This window comes from Ascidia mentula, chromosome 3 (assembly GCF_947561715.1).
Source record: "Ascidia mentula chromosome 3, kaAscMent1.1, whole genome shotgun sequence".
NCBI lineage: Eukaryota > Metazoa > Chordata > Ascidiacea > Phlebobranchia > Ascidiidae > Ascidia > Ascidia mentula.
The window spans coordinates 321,769-338,394 of NC_138568.1; the positions used below are offsets into that span (position 1 = coordinate 321,769).

At 38.7% G+C, this 16,626-nt stretch overlaps 2 protein-coding genes across 24 annotated transcripts in view; both read right to left on the reverse strand.

Annotated features, from left to right (window-relative positions):
- LOC145895996 (uncharacterized) overlaps positions 1–16,626 on the reverse strand; it is a 100,709-nt gene that overhangs the window by 52,570 nt on the left and 31,513 nt on the right. For 22 of the 23 annotated variants that reach the window (XM_082984787.1, XM_082984774.1, XM_082984786.1 and 19 more), the window contains 6 exons: positions 8,963–9,114; positions 8,809–8,887; positions 8,549–8,727; positions 8,428–8,491; positions 8,176–8,369; positions 7,528–7,591 (listed from right to left, as the gene is read on the reverse strand). In XM_082984787.1, coding sequence (XP_082840913.1) covers positions 7,528–7,591; positions 8,176–8,369; positions 8,428–8,491; positions 8,549–8,727; positions 8,809–8,887; positions 8,963–9,114 — 732 coding nt within the window. Of the gene's footprint in view, positions 1–7,527; positions 7,592–8,175; positions 8,370–8,427; positions 8,492–8,548; positions 8,728–8,808; positions 8,888–8,962; positions 9,154–16,626 lie in introns of all 23 variants that reach the window. The other variant, XM_082984765.1, reaches the window with a different exon arrangement.
- LOC145896000 (uncharacterized) lies at positions 1,615–16,085 on the reverse strand. The gene is made up of 27 exons (XM_082984789.1): positions 15,853–16,085; positions 15,701–15,782; positions 13,964–14,139; positions 13,768–13,849; positions 12,359–12,519; positions 12,242–12,299; positions 12,010–12,179; positions 11,864–11,927; positions 11,597–11,760; positions 6,808–6,871; positions 6,572–6,747; positions 6,414–6,477; positions 5,858–6,042; positions 5,717–5,792; positions 5,317–5,513; positions 4,711–4,774; positions 4,409–4,584; positions 4,165–4,237; positions 3,805–3,983; positions 3,658–3,733; positions 3,406–3,596; positions 3,248–3,326; positions 2,988–3,166; positions 2,867–2,930; positions 2,621–2,805; positions 2,447–2,513; positions 1,615–2,178 (listed from the first exon to the last, which is right to left on the reverse strand). The coding sequence occupies exons 1-27, from the start codon at positions 16,037–16,039 to the stop codon at positions 1,977–1,979; spliced, it is 3,441 nt and encodes a 1,146-aa protein (XP_082840915.1). The 5' UTR covers positions 16,040–16,085; the 3' UTR covers positions 1,615–1,976.

The window sequence follows — 16,626 nt, forward strand, 5'->3', positions numbered from 1 at the left end:
GCGCAATGAAATAGAACTTTCATTTATGACGAATCGGTCGCGCCCCAATTCCTTGCCATTTGTCTCAAGATCGCCGGTAAATTGTTTTGGTCAACACTGCGTAACTTTTGCCGACGTCCGATTCTCGCCAACCTTTCATCGGCGACATTTTCAGTGAACACTAATTCCTTATTTACAAAACCTTCAATAGATTTCGATAATTGCTTTCGTCCCTGTTATGAAATTAGGACAAGACTTAAGGGCATGTGCCAACGGCGGTTCGCAAGTTGCCCTGAGCTTTGCGCGCTCTACGCTTTCGTAATTGACTGTGTGCTACCGCGTACGTGCTCTGTTAGTGTAGTTTCTTTTTTTTCACCTTTTGCACTTGCTCCCCTCGCTACCACAGAGTGAATGGAAATATCTCTCTCACTGCACGTGCTGGAGGAAATCACTTTGACATATTTTCCATGACGCGCCAATGACTCGACTTTGCGTGAAAACCCGCATCCCGATTAGTTGAGCGAAGTTCACCCACTATTTGTGCAACAATGATGAGAATACGTGACACGATTGATCTTCTTTCATTGCATAAATGAAAAAGTCTAAAATTGTTATTGGCTAAACTAAATTTTCCTGACTCGATAGAAATGAGGTAATCAATCTATGCCTGAAGTAGATGTGGAGTTAACTCCTCTCATCCTTACAAACAACCACGCACCGAGTTCCCACTCAACTACCGATACCCACATGTTCTCACTTCACTTTATATCATCGCTATTCTATGGATTTTTTTCTACTTCCAACTTTTTCGCTTGACAACTTAATACAAATATTTGGGATTCAAAGACCGTCTCGGTTGTTGGAAATGAATTTATTCGGTTGCCGACGGATGTCCGCAGTCAACAAACGACCTCTATACAATTTTAGGAGCGCGACTCGCATCTTGGGTTTATTACAAAGTCTTTGAAAGTTATAAGTTTTTAATTAAATCGTTTTTTTTTCTGATATCCATGAAAGACCTGCATGCACTAATTGAGGGATGGGTTTTGTCTGCTTGTGTTTGACCCCCGAACCAAATGAACCGCTTCACCACAAGTTTTGAGGTAAAGTTTGCATCAAGTCTTGCGTAACATAACTCTTAATTTCCCAATTCAACATTTGATTCTTGCGACAATAAAATGTTCCGGAGGTGAATCACGGAATGTAATTTTTAGAAATTAAACCTACTCTTGACTAATTCTGTTGACGTAATTTCATTTATCTCTGTTGGAACCACAGGGGCGGCAACCTTACGAAAGCAATTTGCCTGAACTTGTTTTGAGATGTTTATCAGGTCGCCTGTCCTCATTTTATTGAGCACTTTTTGACCTTAAATTTCTACCTGAGGCAACAGCGTGGTCATAAATATCAACTTCGTCAATTCAAAAAATGTAATGTTTGGTCCAACAACATATTTTGGTTTGACGTCGCTGCTTTAGAGGCCCGAAGCACTTAAGATTTTGTTGCCTCATCAATTCCAACCACTGTTATGCCGTGTGCACAATTATACTGAGCTTCATCTGCGAATCTCTTACGGTCACATTAACAGCGCATAGAAGATGAACTTTTTCTGTCCTTATCCTTTCATGCCCTAAGCACGTGCTTATTTTGCTTTATTGTTAATTCAGCCCTGGAACATATCAACACTGGTAACAAAACTAAAAACAATTTCTGATCATATTTAGCTAAAATACTTTAATTCATCTTTTCCTCGTTGGTTCAAGTTTGGAAAGATATGAGACACGTTTTACATTAGGTTAAATAAGGCTTATTATATTATGTTGATAAATTTGGTATTTACAAGAACAAGGTTCGATTCACATAAGCTCTGCCCACTTCAACATAAACATCACTCCGTGTGCATTGTATGCAAATAAAACTAATTTGAATATAAGATACATAATTATTAAAATTATCACACACCGATAAAATCACTGGCCACAAATATTACGTTAAAATCAAGCCATGAAGCAACCGAAGAACACAACACAGATCATGAACATAATGTTGACTCTAGCAATGCGAACACTACCACTGGTAGTAGTAGCTGCAACTGTTGTTGTTGTTGTAGCCGCTGTTGTTGTTGTTGTTGTGGTTGTAGGAACCGGTGAAGCGTTGCATCCATCGGTGTCACAACAGTTGGAAACACAGTTGGCGGTTCTACAACAAGATTGTGTAAATCCAATGATGATTTACGCAAAAATTGAACAAACATTCCATGCAGTGCGTATGAGTTGTGGCTTGAAGGTGTATTTGTATATTAATATGTTTAAGATATTGCAGGCAGTTCGAGTCGAATGTTATGTACTGGTATTATCTATACATAGATAAGCAAAAAACACGCAGACCGATATGTTATGCAGTGGAAGTGGACTATATACTGTATATAGTAGTTTAGAACATTGAATATTACAGGGTTTAAACTTACGTTCCACAGAGAGTATCACATGCAGATGCTGCAGTGCATGATCCAACTGTAGTTGTGGTGGTCGTGCCTGATATAAATATAATTTATATTGTTTCTTAGCTTTGTTAAAAACGTAAAGTTGAATGAATTGTCCAAGTCAACAAAATATTAAAAAAAGAATGTTAAATTCATTACTTCCACTGGTTGTTGTAGTTTCTGTTCTTCCACATTGTTCCCCAGCACCACAAAGTGTGAATGTTAATTCAGTGAGTGGATCTGCTGCAGTTGAAGTTCCAACATAACATTTGCGTGCAGTTGATTGAGCCACAGTTAGACTGTTGCAGAGATCAGCAAAGTCGCAGCATGAACTCACACATCCCCTGTACGAAACCACAACTAGTCACAAAAACTTTAGGTCGAAATAAACAACTACTTTCTTACGTTGCTCCATTGCAGTGATCTGGGCATGCTGACGTATCCTGGCACGATCCAACAGTTGTTGTGGCTTGAAATAAGATTGCTTGTTAGAAACAATACCAGAATCACACCAAGTTTAACTTACTTCCGGAGACTGTTGTCTCTGTTCTGCCACACATTTGTCCACCTGTGCAGGTTGTCATAGCCGTCAGCGTTCCATCGGTGACAGTACCAGTGTGACATGTAACGATGTTTTTAATGTTGGCAGGTGTGTCGTTGTTACAAAGAGCCGTCCCATCATTACAACATGCACTTACACAAGTTCTGTAACAATTATGTGGTAATTTTACACCCTTGCATTTGAAAACTTTTTTGTAGAAAGTATGGGTTTACAAATAAACTTACGAATCTCCAGCACAAAGCAAGTTGCAAGTCGAAACTGAAGCTTGGCAAGATCCAACAGTCACAACAGTATCCACGCTGTCTGTAAAAAGTATAGTTTTTAGGCTATAGTCATAATTCTAAGTGAATTTTATTGGAAATACTCTTAAAACTAAACTTACTTGCTGTGGTTGTGGTTTCTGTTCTTCCACAGTAAAGATTTGGATCACAATGTTGTGGTGCGAGGCTTCCTGTTGCAGCTGCACTTCCTACTTGTGTAGTTGTACCAACTGAACATACCTTCCCTGTTTGTGTAGCAACCGACAGACTGTTACAGAGATCAGCATCAGAACAACATGACTCCACACAACCCCTGTAAGTAAAATAGTGATGAGGAGTTTTCTTTGTTTTCTGGTCATTTTAATTTTACTTACGCTGCATTGTTGCAAAGTGTTGCTGTGCATTGAGCTGGTGTGTTACAAGTTCCAACAGTTGTCACAGTAGTTACTCCTGTGTAACATTTGTATAATGCGTGTGAACAAATTGAGTAAATGAGCAATTAAACAAGTATGGCTTGTTACCACTTGCTGTTACACTGGTTTCTTTTCTTCCACACTGGCTGCCAGTTGCACAAGTCAGACTTGATGTGAGAGTTCCAGTTGTGACTGAACCGGAGGCACAACGTAAAGTGTTGTCCATGTTGTCGACAGTTTGACTGTTGCATGAATCAGCATCGTTGCAACACGCATATACACAACCCCTGGTAAAAACAATCAGTTAGACCTGATGTTTCTGTTTGGAAGAAGATGAGTTGATCAGAAACATACGGAAAATTTGTGTTAACTTTTGATTGTTTGTTTTGTCAACAGATAAACAGAACATTTTCACGTGTTATGCTGAGGCTCGTGTGAAACACTTTCCTTGTTTCAATAAAAACTTACATAGTTCCTGTGCAGAGAAGGTCGCAAGCAGCTTGGGTTGCGCACGATCCTACGGTGGTCACTGTAGTGGTGCCTTAAGGAAAGGATATAAATATCAAGGATAATATGCGATTGTGGAGAACGCAGGAATAACATATGGAGGTTCAGTCTTTTCTAGCATTTAATTTCGAAGACAAAATATTAGGACTTCATTGAATTTTTGCCATAGTATCTAAGTCCAAATATTGACTGACACACAATTTACCTCCACTTGTTACAGTTGTTTCTGTTCTTGCACATAATTCTCCTGCTGCACATGTTGTACTTGCCGTCAAGGTTCCTGTTGTTACACTGCCAGTCATACAAGTAACCACATTCCTCATTTGTGTCACAGACTGAGTGTTGCAAGCTTCTTCACTGCAGCATGCTGATACACAACCACTGAGAAAACAATAATATATGTGTTGTTGTATTTTTGGAACTCAACATTTTGAATTTCTTATTCTTAATTTAAATTGTGTTGTAACGAAACGCTTGAAAGTTAGACTTCGGTTTGTTGTTACTTACGCTGTTCCCTGACAAATTGTGTCACAAGCAGCTGCTGCCGTCTGACAAGCTCCAACGATGGTTACTTAAAACAATAAAATTGTGTAAAATATTTGCTTGTTGTGATTGGTAACTTGTTGTGTCACATTTAGTTGGTGATGTGTTAAGAGTTCTCTCGTTCGACTAAAGTTCGAATATTTTATCCGCATTGGACGGAATAATCTTGGAACACAAACAAGGTCCATTCTTACATGTTTTTTTACAGTGATTGCGAGAAACTGTGACTTATCTATTGATCACTTTAATCAAATCTGCCTGCAGCGTAATGTTGTTCACGCAACCAAAATACACATTTTACGGATGTCATCTCAACCGAAACAAATGCTATTCACTCACGTTAAATATTTTTTTCATGTTACTGTTTCAGCATTTTTTGTTAACAAGTTTTTGTTTGCTCAAAAATACAACAATATTCTTCTGGTACGTTAGGTGGCGTTCTAATATAGTTGGGATGTTGGAGTTTATCCCATGGCGATTGAAGTTTATTTATTGATTTTAGACGTATATGTTTGTTTATATCCCACTGTATGTCCCTCTGTTTTGTTGAACCCTGTAATAAAAACTTACTGTCTCCAGTATTGGCGGTGGTTTCAGTTCGTGAACAAACGTGAGCAATGGTATCACAGTGGGTGTATGTATATGTTGGCGATACACTGGAGGTCTGCATGGTGGTTCCAACGAAACACTTCCGTGCGCCTTGCTTGGCGACTGTCAATGTGTTGCAACCATCGGCATCATTACAACATACGGCTGTGCAACCCGCTCTAAAATGATAAGATAGGTTTTTGACTGTTCTAGTACCACCAATCGTTACATTTTAGTCGTATATTGGTGTTTTAGTTTTGGGTGTTTCACGACATATGAGGTGGTAATTTCAATACTAAACGTTGAAGAAATGAAAATTCACTTAAATATCGGCAAAAAGTTGTGCGTTACTAAGTGGATATGGTTATGATAGAAATCTTACGTTGCCGGCGATCCACAAAGACCGGCGTCACAGGCAGCTTGTGCTTGACAAGATCCGATCGTTTCCAAGCTGCTTGCTTTGTGTAAAAATTTGATAAATGTTTGGAATATTAACGATTGTTAAGAGTTTAACTGAGGTTACCTGTCACAGTTTCCTTCCTTGCACAAACTTGACCGGCGGCACATGTTGAAGTGACGTCAAACACACCAGCTGTTGGGTTTGTGGTGGTTTTGGTTCCTGTCCCACATCTCACCACATTGATTATGTCAGTTACAGACAGACTGTTGCAGTTGTCTCCGTCGTTACAACAAGCCGACGCACATCCACTGCGTGTAAAGGTATGTGTCTTGCAGATAATGACTTTTTTTTGTGATGTTTATATATTAGCAAAAACTATATTGTTGCCCAGCGGATGACGGTGATTGTATATTCACCACAAAGTGGAAGTCTTTCTGACGTGTACGAAAGTCACATCAAGCTCAACTAATAAGACGTTTCAGGTTTAAATAATGGCCATATGCAGGCAAGTTTGGCATGATTCTACAAAGTAATTTTAAACTCCCTTCATAAAATATAAGGAAAATTTAGTTTTGTGCCCAACTAATGGCACCTAATCAGTGCATGCAGGGGACATATTTTGGCAGCTTACAGAATTTGTTAAAAAGTTTTTCTTTGTGCTAAATATTAAAATACTGACGTTGTTCCGGTGCAGAGTAGATCGCATGCATCTTGGGATTGACAAGATCCAACTGTTGTTGTCGCTAAAATTATAACACCATCGTTTAAATATGGTCGAAAATCTCTTGCTTTATTTGCGTGAACAATAATAATGTCGATTTTAAATTTAACGCTTACTTGAACCCGAGGTGGTTTCCTTCCTTGCACAAAGTTCGTTGGCTGCACACGTTACACTGTTTGGGAGGTTTCCAGTAGTTGCACTTCCAGATGCACATCGAAGTACAGTTTTCATTTGTGCCACAGTCCGTCCATTGCATCTGTCCGCATCATTACAACATGCCGATGTACAGCCCCTGAAAACATGTTTAGTGACTTCGTAAATCTTTGTTACTTCTAAGTACAACATTACTTACGCAGTTCCAGCACATAAGTCATCACACGCTGCTTGAGTGACGCATGCTCCAATGTTATTGGTGGCTGCAATTTTAAATAAATTGGTGAATTAATCGTTGACACAAAACTGTTCGATTCATCACGTTACGAACCTGTTTCACTTCTTCCGCACAATTCTCCAGCAGCGCACATAGTTGGCGTTGCAAGTGCAGCTCCAGTGGCCACAGTTCCAGTCATACAAGTAACAACATTTCTTATTTCTGCAACTGTTTGTCTGTTGCAGAAATCCTCACTGCAGCATGCTGATAAACAGTCTCTGTTAAAGAAATTTTAAATAATTAGGTGGTTTATTGTGTAATAATTTACACATAAATACAAAAATGAAGCTGCCAAAATTTGGATATAATCGAAATGACCAAACTATTTTTTTCTGAATTTTTTGCGGTATTTCCGCCTCTATTGGTTGCGTATGAATTCTATGACGGCTTTTTGGTTTGTTCAGAGTGAGAGAATGCATGCGTGGCGTCAACACGAATAACTCTTTGTGTAAAATCTAATATTTTATCGTGTTTAAAGTTGATAATAAAGCATAAAAACCCTATTGGTTTGATGCAGGTTCACGAGCCTTGAGAAGGATAAATGTTCGCCAGAGCGTATATTTCATACGTGTTATAGATGAGTGTGTGATTTGTGTTGTAACGAAACACTCGAAAGTAAGACTTTAGTTTGTTGTTACTTACCCAGTATTCTGACAAAGTGTTTCACAATCAGCCACTGCTGTCTGACAAGCTCCAACGATCGTTACTAGAAACAAGAAAACCTTGTAAAATACTTCGGTAACTTGTTGTGTCACATTTAGTTGTTTATATGTAAGGTTTCTGCCGTTGTACTACAGCAAAGTTACTCAGAGTTTTCGGGCCGAATTTCCAAATAATAAATCAAAGTTGGAATATTTATTCGCATTGTAGGTCTACGTAATAATCTTGGAACACAAACAAGGTCTATTCTTACATGCTTTTTTGACGTGAGTGTGATTAACTGTAACTTATCTATTGATCACTTTAATCGAAACTGCATGCAGGGTTATTTTGTTCGCGCAGATGTCATCTTAACCGAAACAAATTTTATCCAATGTTGGACACGCAATGAAAAAAAACGCATTTTTCGCATGTCTTTTGAGCCAAAACCAATTTTATCCACGTTAAACTATTTTTTTTGTTAATCATCAAACAATACAACAAAATCCTTGTTATGATAGTTCTGATAGTGTTGGGTTGTTGCAAGCTTATTCCGTGGTATTTGACGTTTATTCATGGAATTTCGAACGTTCACGTTTATTTATATCCTACTGCATGGACCTTGTTTTGTCCCCTGTAATAAAAACTTACTGTCTCCATCACTAGCTGTGGTTTCAGTTCGTGAACAAACGTGAGTACTGCTATCACAGTAGGCGTATGTATATGTTGGCGATACACTGGAGGTTTGCATGGTGGTTCCAACGAAACATTTGCGTGCAGTTGATGGAGCCACAGTTACACTGTTGCAGAGATCAGCAAAGTTGCAGCATGAACTCACACATCCCCTGTACAAAACCACAACTAGAGTCACAAAAACTTCAGATACAAACAAGACCTTCTTACGTTGCTGAACTGCAGTGATCTGGGCATGCTGACGCATCCTGGCACGATCCAACAGTTGTTGTGGCTTGAAATAAGATTGCTTGTTAGAAACAATACCAGAATCACACCAAGTTTAACTTACTTTCGGAGACTGTTGTCTCTGTTCTGCCACACATTTGTGTAGCTGTGCAGGTTGTTGTAGTGGGAAACACTCCATTGGCGAGAGTACCAGTGTGACATGTAACGATGTTTTTAATGTTGGCTGGTGTGTCGTTGTTACAAAGAGCCGTCCCGTCATTACAACATGCACTTACACAATTTCTGTAACAATCATGTGGTAATTTTATACCCTTGCATTTGACACAGTGTTTGTAGAAAGTATGGGTTTGCAAATAAACTTACGAATCTCCAGCACAAATCAAGTTGCAATTCGAAACTGAAGCTTGGCAAGATCCAACAGTTACCACAGTTGCCACACTGTCTGTAAAAAATATAATATAAGACTAAAATTATGATTCCAAGTTCATATGGAAAAAACTGTTGAAACTAAACTTACTTGCTGTGGTTGTGGTCACTGTTCTTCCACAGTAAAGATTTGCATCACAATGTTGTGGTGCGAGGCTTCCTGTTGCAGCTGCACTTCCTACTTGTGTAGTTGTACCAACTGAACATACTTTTCCTGTTTGTGTAGCAACCGACAGACTGTTACAGAGATCAGCATCAGAACAACATGACTCCACACAACCCCTGTAAGTAAAATAGTGATGAGGAGTTTTCTTTGTTTTCTGGTCATTTTAATTTAACTTACGCTGCACTGTTGCAAAGTGTTGCTGTGCATTCATTTTGTGTGTTACAAGTTCCAACAGTTGTCACAGTAGTTGCTCCTGTGTAACGTTTGTATAATGCATGTAAACAAATTGAGTACATGAGCAATTAAACAATTATGACTTGTTACCATTTGCTGTTACACTGGTTTCTTTTCTTCCACACTGGCTGCCAGTTGCACAAGTCAGACTTGATGTGAGAATTCCAGTAGTGACCTCACCAGAGGCGCAACGTAAAGTGTTGTCCATGTTGTCGACAGTTTGACTGTTGCATGAATCAGCATCGTTGCAACACGCATATACACAACCCCTGGCAAGAACAAACAGTTAGACCTGATGTTTCTGTTTGGAAGAAAATGTGTTGATCAGAAACATACGGAAAATTTGTTCGGCAAATTCAAAAAATGTTGTAAACTTTTTATTGTTTATTTTATTAACAGATAAACGGAACATTTTCACATGTTATGCTGATGCTCGTATGATACACTTTCCTTGTTTCATTGAAAACTTACGTAGCTCCTGTGCAGAGAAGGTCGCAAGCAGCTTGAGTTGCACACGATCCTACAGTGGTCACTGTAGTGGTACCTTAAGGAAAAGATATAAATATCAAGGAAAATAGGTGATTGTGGAGAACGCAGGAATAACGTATGGAGGTTCTGCCTTTTTTATCCTTTAATTTCGAAGACAAAATTTTATTAACTAAATTTTTTGCCATAGTATCTGAGTCCAAATATTAACTGACACATAATTTACCTCCACTTGTTACAGTTGTTTCTGTTCTTGCACATAATTCTCCTGCTGCACATGTTGTACTTGCCGTCAATGTTCCTGTTGTTACACTGCCAGTCATACAAGTTACCACATTCCTCATTTGTGTCACAGTCTGAGTGTTGCAAGCTTCTTCACTGCAGCATGCTGATACACAACCACTAATAAAACAATAATATATTTGTTGTTGTATTTTTAGAATTCAACATTTTAAGTTTCTTGTTCCTAATTTAAATTGTGTTGTAACGAATCGCTGGAAAGTTAGACTTCGGTTTGTTGTTACTTACGCTGTTCCCTGACAAATTGTGTCACAAGCAGCTGCTGCCGTCTGACAAGCTCCAACGATGGTTACTTAAAACAATAAAATTGTGTAAAATGTGGAAAAGGTGGTGAATTTATTTTTGTCAATTTCGATTTGTTCATTATATTAAGATTATACAACAATGATCATTATATTAAACACTGACCAACTCCATTATTGGCGGTTGTTTCACTTCGTGAACAAACGTGACCAATGGTATCACAGTGGGCGTATGTATATGTTGGCGATGCACTGGAGGTTTGGGTGGTGGTTCCAACGAAACACTTCCGTGCTCCTTGCTTGGCGACTGTCAATGTGTTGCAACCATCGGCATCATTACAACATGCGGCCACACATCCTCTGTATAACATCATCTACGTTTGTTAATTGATAATCATTTCCTGTAAGTTAATAAAGGGACAACCTAGCCTTCTTTCCAACCTTTACTATCAACAAATGTTGGGTTTTACGCTTTGTAAGGATCTGTAAGCTAATGCTTCCCCCTACGTCAGTTATCAGTATTGGTTTGAAACAACGACCTTCTAATGAAGTATCAAATTAAACTTACGTTGCTCCGGTGCAAAGTGCGTCACATTCAGTTTGTGTCTTGCACGATCCCACAGTGGTAGCTGTTGCACAAAGTTTGATTGTTATTTCTGTGTTTCGTTTCAACATATATGTTATAAGATTAGGAAACCGTGAACTTTGTTCGGGCGCGTGTTTATTGTGTGTAGCAAATTGTGATAATATTATTTAAGTATTTAGGAAAAATAAAATTAACTTGAAACTAACTTCCAGTCGCCGTCGTTTCTGTCCTTGCGCAGAGTTGGTTGGCAACTGTACACGTTACCACATTAACAAGGTTTCCAGTAGTTACACTTCCAGATGCACATCGAAGTACAGTATTTATTTCCGCCACAGTCCGTCCATTGCATCTGTCCGCATCATTACAACAAGCCGATGTACAACCCCTGTTCATAAAATAAAAGGCTTCATTGATAGTGGGAAATGTCGTTGGTGGGAAATTTAATCATGTGTAACTTTGCAATTCAATCCTTAATGGAATTTTGAAACATTTTGTCATCGAAAATTGCTTGTAACTCTTAATTTTGTTTCTATCTGATAAAAATTTAATTAAATTGAAAACTTACGTTTGTCCGGCGCAGAGAAGATCGCATCCATCTTGAGTTTGGCATGATCCCACCATTGCCGTTCCTTTAACACAAACAAAGTTTCCCATTTCGTCTTTATTAAAGCGATTTTTATTGTATAAAAAATGAAATTGTAAGGTTCAGACCTGTTTCACTCCGTCCACACAATTCTCCAGCACCACACGTAGTTGTAGCTGTAAGTGCAGCATTATTGGCCACAGTTCCAGTCATACAAGTAACAACATTTCTCATTTCTGCAACTGTTTGTCTGTTGCAATTATCCTCACTACAGCATGCTGATATGCAGTTTCTGTTGATGCAGTTTTTAATCAGAAACTTTCCTGATAAATTCCTTTAGGTTAAACAAACAGCAAGTTGACAAAATTTATGCTTTTGCCAGTTAAATTTCTTACGCATCAGTTCCACACTGAGCGTCGCAAGTAGCGGCAGAATCTTGGCATGTTGTTGTAATTGTCGCTGTGAATATAAATTGTCGATGTTTGCAATAATTGATGTTTTTTGAAAGTTACAAATAATTAACGCATGAAAAACTTGTTACCTGATATATCTTTCTTTCCGCAAACTTGGTCGGTCGTACATTCAGTAACAGTTTGCGTGGCGCCAGTTCCAACGAAACAGAACAGAAGAGCGTTTTTTGCGGTTATTGCGGCCACATTTCCAGAGTTACAATCATCAGCGTTGCTGCAACAAGCTTCCACGCATCCGGAGCTGAAAAATTAAAATTTTGTTCAAAGATAATTTAAAAGGTTTTTGTTCACATTGTTACTTACGCTTGACCGGTGCAGAGCGTTCCACAGGCTGATTGAGCTTGGCACGATGCCGTTGTAACTACGTTTGAGATGTTAACGTTACTGTCAATATGTTGTTAACTGTATTTAAATACAGACCTCCTCCAACTTCCATTTTAGCGCAAACGTGGGTTGCTGTAATGCAAGGTGTGGAAGGAGCGGATCCTCCAGATGTTACCGAACATGACATCTTGTTCATTTTCACGACTTCTTGGTTGTTGCAATTATCGGCGTTGTTACAGCTTGCTGATACACAGGAACTGCAGAAATATTAGTTTTTACCAAATGAAACTTTAAAGTCAGTGAAATTGCCGGACATCATTACGACCTTCAGAAAATGGTAAATTGCCGCCGAAATATTTAAACCCCAAGTTGTTTAACATTCACCGAATCATCTTTGTTGTCTGATTTACCAGGGGTGCACACCTGACATTAGGAAGCGTGTCAAAATGTTAAATGTGCTTTAGTGCAGTGTATTGACTGGTGTTTGAAAAACACTCCTCACGCAATCGCAAAATTATTATCAGGTACACAGGCTTATCCAGGGGAGGGTGTTTCCCCGTTTGTGAAATATTTTTATATGTGATGATACCGAAATAAACCCCACTTTTTGTCAAAATCTCTGTGAAAACAAGAAACTTTCTTTGTTTGTTCGGCTGAAACCCTTAGGCTTAAACTGGTCATTGTTCCACACACAGAATATTTTTGTTACTCTAAAAGACGAAATGCCTTTTTTTAGTGGCGACGTTGGTTCAATGGCAATCAGCGGTTTCCCTGTGTGTGAAGTCAATTAGTTTGGTTGTTAATACACGTTGCAAATATTACGCATCTGCCTTTTAACGTTTGACCCAAGAAAAACTGCGCACGCAAATGTGCAAAGAGGAAGCGAGCACCGAATGCAAATTAATTTTTATTTCTATGTTTTCTTCACTAGGCACGTTTATTTCCTTGTTTGGTCACAAATATATTCAAGACCTTTTATCAAAATATTAGTAATAGAAGTACGGCACAAACTCGCATACGAGTGTTCTATGAAAAGCACTGCGCAATTGCGCAAGCCATTCTATTTTCCAACCAATGGATTGGATTGGATTACCAAACTTGGCCATCGTGCCCTATATATATTTTGCACACATGTGATAGATATATTTCGGCGGACGTGGGCACCATTAAAAATTAATCGGGATTTTGTTCAAAAACTGTTGTCCTAAACGTTTTGTTTCCAGCTCAACACTCTGTAGTCAGTAGGACATCAATAAATACCGCCCTACGTGATCATTGGTCAGACGTAATATAATACTTTACGCCCATAAATTGTTGGGGATGTAATAATGTTGCAATGAACTTTGTTTCGGGTCAAGTGAATTCGAAATAACCGAGTTTTATATGTTACACAAACAGACAAACAAAGTAGAGAATATGAATTTTATCAATACCTAGAGATTGTAAAAAGTTAGAACCTCACACAACCCTTGCGAGAAGTATAAAAACTTCCCCTCTTTACTTACTTTGGATTTATGTCGGTACCCATACACAACGCATTTGCAGCAGTCTGAGCTCCACACGAACCAGTGACCACAACGGCGCTTGCTGTAACAAACGTTTTCTTTTTATGTCATTGTCAACGGTTATTCACAGATAGGTTACGAACGACTGGTTTTGGTGGAATATGATATACGTGTGTATTTTTATTAATTTTCTTACAGACAGAGTTGGTGACTTCTTTCCTCCCGCAGTATTCAGTTTGTGAACAAGCCATTGCTGTAGCTGTTTCAGCCGATATATCTCCAACTTGACACGTCACAACGTCTATGATGTCAGCAACTGCCACATTGTTGCAATCATTACCAGCATCACTACAACATGCTGAAACACATCCCCTGAGAAACAACATTTGTGGTGATTTAAAGTATGGACAACAATAAACATCTTTCAGGAAACGGGTGTACGTTGGGTTTTATGCAACTTTTCACACGTTTAAATTTGCCGTAAAAGTAAACCAAGCAATTGGTCAACGAGGGGAATTTTTTTAACACACCACTTCTTTTAACATCCAAAAAAGAAGTGGTGCCAAACTAAATAGATTTTGGAAATGTAGGACTGAGATTAACCGTCTGCAGCAAAAAAACAAAGAGACGAAAAAATTGTCCCCAAACAAATTTTAGATGGCACGGCAAGTAACAATAAATTTAATTTAATAGTCTGTTCTTCTGGCACGTTGAAAACGTAAGTATGTAACAGTAACAATAAAGATGGTGTATAAATAATAAAAAAATATTCTAAACTTAAAATTCAAGGAACCCTAGAGCGCAGGTTCGAAACCAGCCCATTGGGGAGCGTGATATGTTCCTGGGGGTGATGGTGGATGAATTATTAGGGTTACATAATTACTTCTTTACATCTACATCGCAAACTGGTTGGTAACTGCGGAAGATGGAATTCGACAAGCGCATAGTTTTGGAGATACTGTTTAGCATTCTCTGCCAACCGTTGTTGCTTCTCCAATATTTAATCTTTTCCCTGTTATTTGCGTGTTTTATATTGTTCAGGAAAACTTTTGGTGGCGTTGAAAGTTTTTTTGTCAAATTGATTCTTGGCTGGAGTGCTCACATCCGTATGCGTGGAGACGGAATCGACGGCGCCCAAACTAACAACCAGTTTTGCGGTGTAACTCAGATGTTACGACGGAAATACGCTGCAGTGATTTGCCCTTAGCTTCGTGCGTCATATGGTTGTGTTAATTACCAGTATGCTACCTCGCACGTGTTCTGCGTTAGAGCTGTTCTTTGTTGTTAACGTGGTGTACTGATGTCGTTAAACGGTTTTGTGACTAAGTTACAGTGAGCCTCATGTAAGGTAAAATAAACGATTAATTTCACAACACATGGAATAAGTGAGCTAATTATATTCGCAGCTAAAAACATTTTAGATAAAATATAATGGAATTTAAACGTATCACGTGATTTGGTTCTGCCGTCTGATCCCCTAAAGTTGGTTTGGAGTTTATAAAATGAATATTCTTTGGGTGACAAGTCTATGTCTTGAACACATTCTGCTTTGATTGAGCAACGACGTTGCCCTAAAGTACAAAATGTTGGGCGAGCAGAACAAATTCGGTCAAGGCGCCCGACCTTTACACCAACTAGAAAACCTGAGCAGTGTACGATAGAGTGGAAGTTGTCATGCTACCACGCACTCACTGTCAAAACAATTACGCTTTGGGATTTCCACATCGTTTACGATTGGACTTGTTGTGTGGCTTAACTATCTTTAGTGTTGTTGTTTTTTTCCTGGACACCACGCTATCTTTTGAAAGTTTCGGCTGTTTGTGGTCGTTGCTGTTACCGAAATGTTTAAAATGTAAAATTTTTAGTGCATTCAAGTCGTCTGTTGTTTCTCTCAATAATATTCGCTTTAAACTATAGAAAAGGTTTAACTCACGTTGCTCCAAGACAAAGGTTGTCGCAAGCAGTGGAAGTTTGACAAGATGCGACCACTGTTACAGTGTCGTCGGTGTTGGTTGCTGAAATCGGATAATTTCATTAACATTCAAGCAAAGGGTAATGTTTTAAATTGAAAGTTCATTGACTTACTGGTTGACGTCGTTTCCGTTCTTGCACATAAGTACATAGCTGGACATGTAGCGGTTGTAAGACTTCCGGTAGCTGCATCACTTCCAATCTTCTCTGTTGAACCGATCTTGCAATCCAAACCATTGACAGTGTTGGTGCCGATCATCACCACTGCCGCCAACATGGCCACAAAACGCACACGAGTCATTATATTGATTTCTATGGTTAATTTAGTACGGTGGTGCACAAAGGTTTCTTCTACAAACAAGCGTGTGATTATATTTTGTCAATTGCTTTAATTGCTCGGAAGTAAACAAAGTAAACCAAGGGTTGGATTAAGTTTTGTTGACTCCTATGGAATTTTTAGTGTTTAATGTTTACTCACTGATTATTTTGATTAGATCTATGATATAAAATAGTTAGACTTAATATTGGGTCGATTTAACAGTGTTTAAGCATTGCCGACTGATTCGCGCTCGATCCATGTTTAAAACCACTTTTCCATTTTTAAGACTGTGGGAACCGCTTTAAAATTTTCGAAATAATTCTCATATCGTTAGTAATCCTACAACGCTCTTCTACCAATAAACCTTCCTAAATACATACAAGCTACCAACTAAATTCGTTACGTCTCGCGCATCTCCTTTTATTTAGCCTATGTGGAAACACATTGATGGGGGTTGGGTTACCCGCGAAACTTTTTCCCCGACCTCACGAATCCCCTAACCACGGCTACTGCCCCGGCCGAATCTTTCCAACTTTTCTCCAACGTTTGTTGAACGAATTTAAACCAAT

Coding starts and splice junctions, on each gene's coding strand:
- LOC145896000 (XM_082984789.1), bottom strand. CDS start 16,039: ATGACTCGTGTGCGTTTTGTGGCCATGTTGGCGGCAGTGGTGATGATC. Junction 2,806..2,866: donor GATCACTGCAATGGAGCAAC/GTAAGAAAGTAG, acceptor GGTTTCGTACAG/GGGATGTGTGAGTTCATGCT. Junction 2,514..2,620: donor AACTACAACAACCAGTGGAA/GTAATGAATTTA, acceptor TATTTATATCAG/GCACGACCACCACAACTACA.